Source organism: Protopterus annectens, chromosome 1.part1 (assembly GCF_019279795.1).
Source record: "Protopterus annectens isolate FY-2018-M chromosome 1.part1, PAN1.0, whole genome shotgun sequence".
In the NCBI taxonomy this organism is placed as follows: Eukaryota; Metazoa; Chordata; order Ceratodontiformes; family Protopteridae; genus Protopterus; species Protopterus annectens.
The window spans coordinates 1,055,519,025-1,055,532,624 of NC_056726.1; the positions used below are offsets into that span (position 1 = coordinate 1,055,519,025).

Sequence of the window (13,600 nt, forward strand, 5' to 3'; positions counted from 1 at the left end):
GAGAGGGTACTGGAGGTTTTAGCTTGTCCACTAGGCTGAGATCTGGAACCTATAGCTCTATCAGTGGGGAGTCTTATTGGGGATCTGGAGAGAAAAGGAGAAACCGGCCCCAGACTGACTGTGATCCCTGTATGCTCTTAAGGGAAATTATACTTTATTGCAGGTGTATTTGTTATCCTTCCCATTGTGGATGCCCCTCACTGGTGTTAGTGGTGAGCACTGAGACTCCTTTATTACTGGGCCAGTGCACTGGCATAATAATAATAATAATAATAATAATAATAATAATAATAATAATAATAACAATAACACTAATAATAACAACAATAATAATAATAATATTAATAATAATAATAATAATAATTCCATGCATAGCAGGGAGTCATGTTAATAGAAAAGCCTGACTTCTAATTAAATATGAGCTTGGGGACCTGCATGACATAGTACTGCAAAGTATGTGTATAGCATAAAGACTAAGCAAATACATCATTACAGCTTATGTCTAGAGCTTCATTAGAAAATAAAGTGCAAAGACTTGTTGGAACAAAATGAATGTTTGCTAACCATTACTCTGAGCAATCAATCTCAGTATGTGCAAAAGCCATGACAAGTCTAAGCAGACAGGTGATTGTAATTCAGTTATTAGGTTCTCTGTCTGGGAAGTAATATATTATGATCTCCTCTTACCACAATCATACATTTCTGCAATGTTCAAGAGAATGAACACATTTCTGTGGGACTAAAACAACTGAAAAGAACAAGCTTGTCAGCTCCGTTATTATGCTAGCATGTGGTCTAAGATATAATGGTCCTCCCTCTGACCAACACCACTGCTACTACCTAGCATAACAGTTATAACAGCAAACTGAGTGGTTATTTTTACTATAAGTGATTGACTAGCCAGTCAGTAGCCATCCATCTAACAATACAGCCATTCAGCCATCCAGCCATCCATTTATTTTCTAACCGTCTTTCAAAGGTTCATAGGTTCATAGGTTGGTACTAGGCTATCAGCCCTAGGGCCTATACAAGCCTAGCCATAACAATTCCCTGGCTATTACTTCCCACACTATTTATGTCCCTGGACCCCTGTCTAGCAGGGTGACTGATGTGATCCCTGGGGTGAATTTCTTTTCTTCCATCCAATCGTCAAGGTTCCTTTTGAAGAGGGCCAAAGAGGCATTCTGCTTGACATGTATGGGCTGGAGAGTCTCTGGGTCAGGAACCTATCCCTCCAGCATGTTTTGTTTATTGTGATGACAAGGTTTAGATCCCTGGAGTGTGTGGCTCTGAGGGATTGTGATTTCTTTAAGTGTAGCATGTCCATCACCTCTGGGTTTGACATGGACTTGTATGTTAAGCAGAGATTGCCTCTGAGTAGACGATATGCAACAGAGTATAGCTGGATTTTTATAAGGTGGTCAGCATAGGGCATTTTCTTTAGGCCTGTTATTCTTTTAGTGAGGTATTTCTGCAGCCTTTCCAGTTGTTGCAGATGTCTTGAGAGGTACATATCAAATGGAGCATTGTATTCTATAATGAGTCTAATGAGGGATGAGTACAGTGGGACAATGACCTCCTTTTTTCTGGATGAAAAACCCTTAGTGAAGAGGTATGCCACATAAAAGGATTTCCTGACTGTTGTTGTGATGTGGTTATCGAATGTGAGAACACTGTCCACCTGTGTCCCTAAGTCTCTTATCACACTTTCAGTGTTTAGTGTACTACCACCTATGTGGTAATTCACGGGTACATGTTTTTTCCCAAAGGGGATAACTATACATTTCTTACCATTGAGCTTGAGCCCATGGCTCTGGCACCAAGCATATGTTTCTGTAAGGCCCTTTTGTAGAGTATCCACATAATTTGGGGATTCAGTAATGGCTCCCTGTTTGCAGTCATCTGCAAGCTTTGTTAGCCAGAGTCTCTTAGTGTTGGGCTGTAATTCAGAGAAGTAGATGCCAAACAAGAGTGGTCCCAGGACTGAACCCTGAGGTACTCCACTTGTCACTTGTCTGGAGATGGATTTGGAGTCAGCTACTTTTACAGTGTGGGGTTCTGTCAGTAAGCCAGTTGGCAATCCATCGAGTGATGTAGGGATTAATGTCCAGCTTAGTAAGTCTATCTATGATTCCAGAGATGGAGATGGTGTCAAAGGCCTTGGCGAGGTCCAGATACACTGTGTGGACCGCCTTACCCTTGTCCACTGCTCTGGAGACTGATTCAAAGAAGTCAGTCAGGTTCAGGAGACAAGATCGGCCCTTCAAGAATCCAAACTGGGTGGGGTCCAGTGTTTGAAGATTGCCAATGTCTTTGTTTAGAAGTTCCATGATAATACGTTCCATGGCCTTGAAGATCAGGCTTGTCAGACTGATGGTGCTGTAGTTCCCGGGATCCAAGTTGGACCCCCCTTGTGGAGTGGGATAACTGTAGCTGTGCGCAACTCAGTGGGCACAAAGCTTGAGGTGAGGCTATGATTAAACATGACATTTAGGTGAGGTGCCAGTTAATTTTGTAGTTCATGTACTACACAGCCCGGGATGTCATCTGGTCCCATGGATGCTGTATTCTTGCCAAAAACTGCTATGATAGCAAACAACAGGACATCCCAAACTTTCCTTTTTTACAGTAACAGTCCTCATAAAATGCTACAGAATATCAAGGCATTCCCAGTCAAGCTGAGAGATATAAATTCCCCATATGCTGCATTTGTCCTGTGGTCACTTTTCAGTGTGTCATACATGCCACACAGCTTTTGAGAGGAAGTACTCAGGAAACATCCTTTCTAGGCACCCAAAACACCTCAGCTGAATCTGCTCAACCCCAGGCTCTTCAGTCAGTCAGTCACATACCTCTCCACTGTACAGATTTTTGCAGAATGTCCAGATTTTTGACTAATATTTTTGATCTGTTTCTCATAAAATTTATTTATTGTTTTTGCAAATCATTGTTAAATCTTTGAGGGTTGAAGTCAGAAAATAATGACAGACATTTGACTTTTAGACTTCATACCCTTTAGAAAATTCATACTAATGCAAAACCTGTTTTTCTATCAACTTTCTAAGTTTGTAATTGCAATATTTAAAAAGTGTCCTTATTTTTTGGGGGGGCTTTGTCCCACCATTATTTACGGCTTTGTCCAGATTTTTTGTTCTAAGAGGTTAAAAGGTATGGTCATGGATGGTTCATTCATCAGCTATGAAAGCAAAACTTCTTTCTGCTATGTAAAACTTATGTTCATTGGTGATGAAAGGAACAGAAATTAGTAAACTGCAAGCTTTGCCCAATGCAATGCTATGACTCACATTTCACCAGCACATTCAGGTACAATACATTTTGTAGTGTCATGGCTTTGCCAGTGGTCTGTCTCCTAATCACATCTGCTCTCACTTCAAAGCCAGAAACAGGATCTCAGTCATGTGACTTGAATCAGTGTCCATCAAGGTATGTTGCATTTGCTTTAGTGAACTATAGCCTTTGATTTTACATTCCAGGGAACAAGGTAACATCAGTGATGGCTGGCAGGCACTTGACAGGATTTGTCCTCTTCATTCATCATTAAATGGCAGCATCATACAAAATGCACAAGTCATTGTCACCAAAAATGACATTTGTTGACTGCTGTATGCCCCCCACATCCCCATAGCAACTCCGTATTGCCTACCATAGCCTAAGCCAATCCACCTACAGCATCTTTGGGATAGGTTCATAGGTTCATAGTTTCATACTAGGCTATCTGCCCTAGGGCATTTATAAGCCTAGCCAGAATGTGTTTGGCTTTCGCCACCCATTTTAAATTTATTTTGCTATGCCCTTTTTCGAGGTTAGTATACTGTGCCTCTGTCTAACAGTGACACAGAAGTGATACCCTGGGTAAACCTACGATCTCCCATCCACTCATCAAGATTCCTCTTGAAGAGAGTAAATGAGGGACTCTGCCTAACCTGGACTGGGATTTTATTCCAGAGTGAAGGGAGCCTCTGGGTTATGAATCTGTCCCTCCAGCATGTCCTATTTATTTCAAAGCTGAGGTTCAAGTCTCTCGAGCGCGTAGCTCGATGGGATTTGGATTTTCTGAGGTGCAGCATGTCCATTAATTCCGGGTTGGACATGGCTTTATACGTCAGGCACAGATCGCCTCTGAACAGGCGGTATGCCACTGAGTAGAGCTGGAGTTTCTTTAACCGGGCAGCATATGGCATCTGTTTGAGCCCTTTGATCCTCTTGGTGAGGTACTTTTGGGGTCTTTCCAGTTGCTGCAGGTGTCTGGTAAGGTACATCCCAAAAGGGCATTGTACTCAATTATGGACCTGATGAGGGATGAGTAAAGAGGCACGATGACCTCCCCTGATCTAGATGTGAATCCCTTCATGATTAGGTGGGCTATATAAAATGTTTTTCTAACCACTTTGGCCACGTGGTTGTCAAATGAGAGATTGCTATCAACTTGGGTCCCCAGGTCCCTAATTACTTCTTCTGTACTTAATGGATTTCCACCTATGTGGTAATTTGTGGGCACTTTGTTTTTGCCAAAGGGGATGACTATACACTTTTTGGCATTTAGCTTGAGGCCATGGCTCTGGCACCAGTTGTCTGTTTCTATGAGGCCCTTTTGGAGGATGCTTGTGTCGGCTGGAGAGTCGATTATGGTGCCCAGTTTGCAGTCATCTGCGAACTTGGTCAGCCACAGTCCTTCTGTGTTGGCCTGTACCTCCGAGAAATATATACCGAACAAGAGAGGTCCCAGGACTGAGCCTTGTGGGACACCACTTGTAACTGGTTTGGAGTCTGACATGGCTCCAGCAATTCTAACCATGTGGGTTCTGTCCTTGAGCCAGTTTGCAATCCATCTAGTGACATAGGGCTTTATATTTAAGCTGGTGAGCTTATCTATAATGCCCGAGTGGGGTATTGTATCGAATGCTTTTGCGAGGTCCAGGTAGGCTGTGTGGACCATCTTCCCCTCGTCAATGGCCTTGGTGACTGTTTCAAAGAAATCAACCAGGTTTAAGAGGCAGGATCTGCCTTTAACAAAGCCGAACTGGGTAGGATCCAGTGTTTGTAGGTCCCCAATATCTTTATTTATGAGGTCCATGATGATCCTTTCCATAGCTTTGCAGACCAAGCTAGTCAGGCTTATGGGGCGATAGTTTCCAGGATCTGTTGAGGCACCACCTTTATCGAGAGGGACCACTGTTGCTGTACGCCACTCTTTGGGCACATATCCTGTAGTAAGGCTGAGATTGAACAGTAGTTTTATGTTTGGGTTTAGCTCTTCTTGGAGTTCATGTAGGACGCAGCCTGGGACACCATCTGGTCCTATTGATGCTGTGTTTTTTGCTTTGGAGAGGGCGGCTCTTACCTGAGCATCTGAGATGTCAGGGGGGCAGCACTCTGCTGGGATAGATATTTGCCCTTTTGGTGGGGAGGTGGGGGGGAGTTTGCGCTGAACCTGTCAGCTAGGATGTTGGCAATGTCTGTGGGTTCGGTGTATTTTTTGTCATTTTGGACTAATTCTGAGCATATCTGGGAATTACCACCCAGGTTCCTAACATAACTAAAGAAAGCCTTGTGATTATCCTTAGTGTCCTGTGCAATTTTTCTCTCGAAGCTGGCCTTAGACAATTTTATGTGTGCCCGTAGTTTTTTGCTAATACTGATCAGTGATGCCTTCCCTTTTTGGGATTTTGCTTTATCGTTTAGTAGCTTCCTCCTTCTATTGTATAGTTTGTTTATGGCTGGGGTCCACCTGACAGGACATCTGCCTTTGGAGGATTGGGTCTTGGTTTTATTTGGGATCGCATGATCCATGCATTCCTCAAGGTGTTCATAGAATGTGTTTATAAAGGATTCTGCGGTCTGGGCCGTATTTTCCACAGGCCCGGGGGCTTTGAAGGATTCCACCTCAGTTTTGAGGAGTGTAAAATTTGCTTTAGAGAAGTTTTTCACTGTGGTTTTCTGGGCAGGGGGTGGGGTCGGGATGTGAATATCCAGTGAGATTAGTTTATGGTCTGATCTTACCAGTGAGGGATACACTTCTGGTCTGGAGCATAGAGTCCCCATGTTGGTGATGATCAGGTCCAGTATGTTTTCTCCTCTTGTGGGAGTGGTAACAAGTTGTTCCATAGCATTTGAGTTTATAAATTCTAGGAACCTTTGGGCTAGGGTGTTGGAGCTGGAGTAATGCTCCCAGTCTATGTTTGGGTAGTTGAAGTCGCCCAATATAATGGTGTTTGGAGAGACCTTCATATTTTCCAGTGTTCTCAGGAAGGCCGAGTGGGGTTCCTGGGTTTGGGAGGGTGGTCTGTAGCAGGCTATAAACTGGAAGGAAGTTTTACCCACTGTTAGTTGCACATGGATAGTCTCTGATGCTTCGTGCTTTGCCACCAACCTGGAGGTGTGGGTATCTTTGATGAATATCGATACTCCCCCTCCTTTTGTGGTTCGGTCCAAGTTTTGGGGCCGAAAAGCATGGTATGAGGATGTGGGAGGAAACCGGAGGAAACCCACGCAACCACAGGGAGGACATGCAGACTCCCCACAAAAGGCAACCCAGACGAGAATCGAACCAGAGAACCTCTGGATGTGAGGCAGCAACACTAACTGCTGCACCACCGTGGCCATTGAAGCTGCAAACTGAAAACATAGAAAGGAACACAGGAACCAAATTCATCCACACATATATATACACACACACACACTCACAGACACACACACACACACACACACACACACACACACACACACACATATATATATATATATATATATATATATATATATATATATATATATATATAGGTCTACTTCATAACATTAAAATTTCATAATGTTGAATTTCATAACACTGAGACCATAACATCAAAAATTCAAAACACTGAAAACCTAAAACATTAAAAACTTAGAACATTGAAAGTGTGCTTCATAACATTGAAAACTACATTACACATCTAAATAAGATACCCTCCACCTACAACAACACCTAACTAACAAACACACTTTCTACTATGTTTCCAAGATCACACTACAGTGGAAAAAAAAGTTAATTTCCTAACCTCAGTGTATGGTGATTGTGATACAGTGAGGTTAGGAAATTAACTTTTTTCCACTGTCCTCTGTAGTGTATCTTGGAATTGGTATATTTATTTTACGAGGGGGTGGGGGCAGACCCCCCCCACACGGGGTGAAGGGGAGCTTGCCCCCCCCCTGCAGAAATGTAGTAGAAGGTGCGTTTGTTAGGTGTTGTTATAGAAAGAGAGGATGTTATTTATATATGGATTGTAGTTTTCAATGTTATGAAGCACACTTTCAATGTTCTGTGTTTTCAAAGTGTTGGGTTTTCTTTGTTTTGGGACTTTGGTCTCAATGTTATGAAATTCAATGTTATGAAATTTCAATGTTATGAAGTAGACCCATATGTATATATATATATATATATATACATATATATATATATATATATATATATATATATGTATATATATATATATATATATATATATATATATATATATATATATATATATATATATATATCTATATGGGATCCGGACGCATGCTCGACTAGCATATGTCCGAATCACAAAACATCAAACACACATACACAAAAGTGCTTAACATCGACAAGCGCTTCCATGTATGTGTGCCTGTTTCATAGATCGGACTACAGTGTGGGTAAAGGGAAATTCCCTTTTCCCCACTGTAGTGTGATCTCGGAGTGAGAATAATAAAGTAGGGGGGTTTGGGGGGTGCAGGGGGCAAAGCCCCCCTGCAGAAACGTTGATTTTTTTTTTTTGAACTACACATACACGGAAGTGCTTTTCGATGTTAAGCACTTTCGTGTATGTGTGTTCGAAGTTTTGTGATTCGGACATATGCTAGTCGAGCATGTGTCCTAGACCCATAAATATGTATATATATATATATATATATATATATATATATATATATATATATATATAGATATATATATATATATATATATATATATATATATGGGTCTACCTGAAAACGGCAACATCGCAGAACGCTGACAATGAGAACACCGACACCGGAAGATCGACAACAGAGAAGACCGATAGTTGATAATCCCGACGCTGAGAACACCGACATGTTAAGGTAAGTGTGCGATAGGGACAGACATTAGGGTCAGGGTGTGGGTAAGGTAAGTGTGCGATAGTGATGGAGTTTAGCTTTAGGGGCGGGTTAAGTGAGTTAGGGTTAGGGTGCGGGTAAGGTAATGGACCTGAGAGTTAGGGGCGGATTAAGTGAGTTAGGGTTAGGGTGCGGGTAAGGTAAGTGTGCGGTAGTGACGGATCTTAGGGTTAGGGTTTGGGTTAAGGTTAGTGCATAGATAATTGTGTTTGTAAGGTTTTTGGTGTGCATGTGTTGTGTGTGTTTTTTGGGAAAGGTATTTGTTTTGTTGTTTGTCGGGATTTTGGTTTGTCGGCCATGTGAAGCTTTGTGTTTTTGAACTTTTTCTTTTTCGCTGTTTTCGTGTCGTTTACTTCGTTGTCAGTGTTTTGGCATGTCGGTGTTATCAGGTAGACCCATATATATATATATATATATATATATATATATATATATATATATATATATATATATATATATATATATACGCACACACAGACACACACACACACACACACACACACACACACACACACTCACACACACACACACACACACACACACACACACACACACACACACACACACACACACACACACACACACACTCACACACACACACACACACACACACACACACACACACACACACACACACATATATAATATATATATATATATATATATATATATATATATATATATATATATATATATATATATATATGTGTGTGTGTATGTCTGTGTGTGTGTATGTGTGTGTAAATATTGTGTACACATATGCCCATATGAGCATACTTGGTGGCTGATATAATGGTTAAGGTGTTTACATCACATACACAAGGTGCAGGGTTAGATTCTCACCTTTGGTCTCTATCTGCTTATTGACAAGGCATGTAATAGTCTGCAGACCAAGTGCTTTGTGTTTCTGGTCTATATCACTTCAGTGAAGTGACAGTTCAGTGAAATCTGCTCTTGTGGGGGGCTGCACCCCCCCTGCTAGTTATATATACCAACTCTGAGATTCCACTACAGTGGGGAAAGGACAAATTTCCAGATCCTCACTGTACCGTGATCTCACTATGAACAGTTTGATGAATGGTCCATTCAATGGAACTGAAAATGTTGTTCACTGAACTAAATTTTCACTGACGTGATATAGACCTGATTGTATATCAGTGGTGAGTATTGCTGCCTTTCAATCAGTTGGCCCAGGTCCAATCCCAAACAATACAATAAGTCTTGGCATTCTTCTTGATGGTGCAGTTGAGAAAAACCTGCAGTGCTCACTTTCTGGTTTGGGGTTGCCATTATGGTTAAAGGGTTTACCTCACAGACACAATGTACAGGACTTGAATCTCACAAATCAATGCATGGTTATTTGCTAGGCTTGTAATATTTACTTAAGAACTCACACACACAAAATAATGCCACGCAATACTTAGTGCAATTGCTCATTTTATCTTGGATTGTTACAGATTTTTTACAAAATGTTTTATGAATGGCCTAGGTAAGCAGAATTTTTACTTTGGTTTTGATGAAATTAAGATATTTGTTAGGGAGGGGGTAGCATATCCTTAGCATTAACTGCTATGCTGACTCCTCAAAGTCTTTTATTAACAGTATACTACAGTACTGAAAAATCTATAATGGAATTATTTTTACTTGCTTATTATAAATTTGCTTTTAAGGACAATGTTATCTTCTTCTGGCAAAGGAGAAATATTAGTTCTGTCTTTGTTGAAACATACTACAAATATGTACATTTTATTCCACAGCTGAGTATTTTATGTCATAGTACAAACATATTTGTGCTTTATGAATACAAATACAAACAGAACACATTCCAACACCCAATTGTTAAGGTGTTTACATCACATACACAAGGTGCAGGGTTAGATTCTCACCTTTGGTCTCTATCTGCTTATTGACAAGGCATGTAATAGTCTGCAGACCAAGTGCTTTGTGTTTCTGGTCTATATCACTTCAGTGAAGTGACAGTTCAGTGAAAACCTGAGAGTAATGTTAAAGACCACGGAAAATGTATTTGTGATTAAGCTGGGATTGAAACAAAACACTGTGTGTGCTCTCTACTAAGTTGAATTGAAATCATTATAAAATAAATTAGCACAGAGCATGGCTAAGTGTAAAACATCAGGTAGATCTCTTGAAGCTACACTGTTTTACTAGGTAACTTTTATTTTTTAGAGCACCAGTGATGTATTCCAAATGTCTCGCGGAAGATCCTCTCTGTAAGTGATAAATAATTACTGTTTTTTGTGCTGTTTGTAAAACAAAAGGCATTGTGATATACCACAAAAAGAAACATTTGTGCACTGTATATAAAGCTAGAAAGGCTATGTTTTCTACAGAACTGTTTAAAGAGTTGTCGATGAAACATTTAAAGCCCAAGTAAACTAAGAAAAAAAAATGTATATTTAACGTAGTTTGTAAATTCAAAAGCCCTGTGATGAGTTCAAATGATAACATCATACTGGTGTTCCTCATGTAATTTTTCATTTATTCACACACACACACACACACACACACACACACACACACACACACACACACACACACACACACACACACACACACACACACACACACACACACACACTGTTCCTGGGTGTGCACCAGCCAACTGGTCAAGAAACTGTACCAGTGCCTCCATTTTATTCTCTCCACCTTCTATAGAGGTGCAATAGAGAGCATTCTCATCTACATATTCACAGTGTGGTTTGGAAGCTGCACAGTTATAGAAAGGAAGGTGCTACAAAGAGTGGTGAGAGTTGCAGAAAAGGTAACAAGTTCCAGTCTTCCATCGATGCAACATCTTTATTCTGCAAGAAACATCCGAAAGGCTCCCAAAATAATACATGCCAGCACACATCATGCACATGGAATGGTTAAGCATCTGGCATTGGGCAGGAGATATCACAGCACCTGCTGCAGGACTACACGATTCGGTAACAGTTTGTATCCTACAGTGATTAGAATTCTGAACTCAGGCACTAGTCCCTGCAGTCTCGATACATAATAAGTCAATTTTTATTTATTTGTGATATATATGCTTACATATATTCCAAGTAAGTGCAATATTTATTTATTATATCCATAGTCATTATTACTTAACTCACTGAAGTGCAATATTAGACAAATAACTCAGGCATTTCAATCTGTAGTGTGTTTTGTATTACTTTAAATAGGGTAGTTAATTTAACTCGGGGGAGGGTATTCTTTTCATATATGAGTGTTGCTAAATATCTCTGGTTTTTCTTGCATATATTGGGATTAGTACTGTATTTGTTAGTTATGTTTATTCCTCTTCTTGTATGTGTTGTTTCACTTTCCTTTGTAATCTCAAGAATTGAGCTGATGCACACAATTTTTTTTAGGCTACACATGTGTAGTTGTAAATGCCAATAAAGTTTACCTTGACTTTGACACACACACACACACACACACACACACACACACACACACACACACACACACACACACACACGCACACACACACACACACACGCGGGCTCGCATGCACACACATACACACATATACAAACCCACACATGTACATGCACACAAACAGACACACACACAATCTCTCTTGCACATGGCATGCCATCTTATGGAGAGTTTGGATAGTCACCAGTTTATCTATGGTATGGGACCTGGAGGGAAACTGCCACACCCTGAGACAACAGGCACACATAGGGAGGATATGCAGACTGCGCAGAGAAGCACTGTGAAATGGATGGAGGAGTGAGCAGTGGGAGGCAGCAGTGCTAACCATGTCACCTTCATGTATGTAAAATAGCATATATGTTTACAGTAAATCTTGCAGTCTCTCAACACATTACTGCTTAACTTAACCAATATGTCAGGTAACCAACATGCACCTAGTGATGATCTACTTTGCTTTATCTTCCATTTTGTAACTAGTGCATGACTTAAAATCACTCTAGACAGCTGCTTTATAAATGCAATAAGTAAGTAAATATTAAACATATGAAAGAGTAAAAAAATGTTTATACCATTTTCTATATGCATATGGAAACTCAGAACTATGTATTTCGTATTGAATGGTTCAGACTTTCAGCTTTCAAATATTATGGCAGTGGTAGGTAAAATACATCAAAAATGTTTTGATTTAACTTACTCAGCTAGTATATATGAAATAAGACCTGCTTCCGTCATTGGTGTCAAAACAAGAAAAGGTACACAAAATGTTTGGTAGGCTTCTTGAATGTCTTAGCACTGAAAAAAGAGAGACAGAGAGATGAGAGTCTGTGACTAGATGTAAGGCAGAAGGCATTGTGTTACCAGCAGAGTTGTCCCTCATGATTGACATAATGCAGTTGTCTTCCACTGTGATTCACTGCTGTCTCAACTAACATCTCTTAAATCATCCGCCCCACCCTGAGTCATATTACCCCACCCTGACTCTTATTACTCTACTCGGAGTCTTAGTAGCCTTCAGAATTTTGAACTGTGATGTAAACCTGAAGTATAATCAGGCAAATATACATTTCTGTCATAATTGTCTGTGCTGCCATTAATTCCTATTATACAGTTTTTATTATGTAGTGTTACTTTCTGTTCTATTTTTGATATGCCTCTCTTCCCCCCTTTTTTTTGTGTGTGAATTATTTCACCTGGGCATTACATGCAAATGCTCAGTGGTGATCAGTGAACTGCCCTGGCAAGCAAAACAAATGTGCAATAAAATAAAATAACATTACATTGGGTCTCATCAGCGAAGGAATAAAGAAAAACTTAATCTGTCAATGATGACAAGTCCTTCAAAGTCATTCATGTAACAACCATTGTTGCAGCATCAGCAATAGCATAAACATAGCATGCCATTTGGAGAGTGCAACTACTCCCTGCAGCATAACAGGAAATGTATGAGGACAGTGAAGAGGATGTCAAACAGAAGGGAAGATTATCGCAGAGCACTGACATATTCTCCCATCTCTTACTCACCACTATTTCATGTGCAGAACTACACCACGGGAAATGCTGAAGTGATGCTATTTTATCCATTAGTTACTTAAGACAGTGTCCTTCTACAACCTATCAAAAACAGGATTTGTTTACATACCTCTCAACCATTTATCACAAGAAATCCAGACAAAGCCAAAAATAAAGGCCTAAAAATAGAAACAGATTTTTCTTATTGTCCTTATAAACTTAGAAAATTGCTAGAATAACAGTATTTGTATTATGATGTATTTTCTTTTCTTTCTTTCTTTTGAAAATGTTTTGAGTAAATTTTAACCAAAAAAAAACCACAAATGCTAACATTTAATAATCAAAAGGAAATATTTCACAAACTTAAAATCAAATAAAAAATCATTTCTAACACACAACAAACAACTATTTACAAGAGTGTCTACTAAAAAAAATTAAGTAAGTGATTCTGGTAGATCTTGTCTTAATAGTAATAAGTTCCAGATGGCAA

At 39.9% G+C, this 13,600-nt stretch overlaps 1 protein-coding gene across 1 annotated transcript in view; it reads left to right on the plus strand.

Annotated features, from left to right (window-relative positions):
* The window catches only part of LOC122815327, a 741,432-nt gene that overhangs the window by 487,278 nt on the left and 240,554 nt on the right, over nt 1-13,600 (plus strand). Inside the window, exon 8 of the mRNA XM_044087743.1 lies at nt 10,342-10,385. Within this exon, the coding sequence (XP_043943678.1) occupies nt 10,342-10,385 (44 nt within the window). The remainder of the gene's footprint in view (nt 1-10,341; nt 10,386-13,600) is intronic.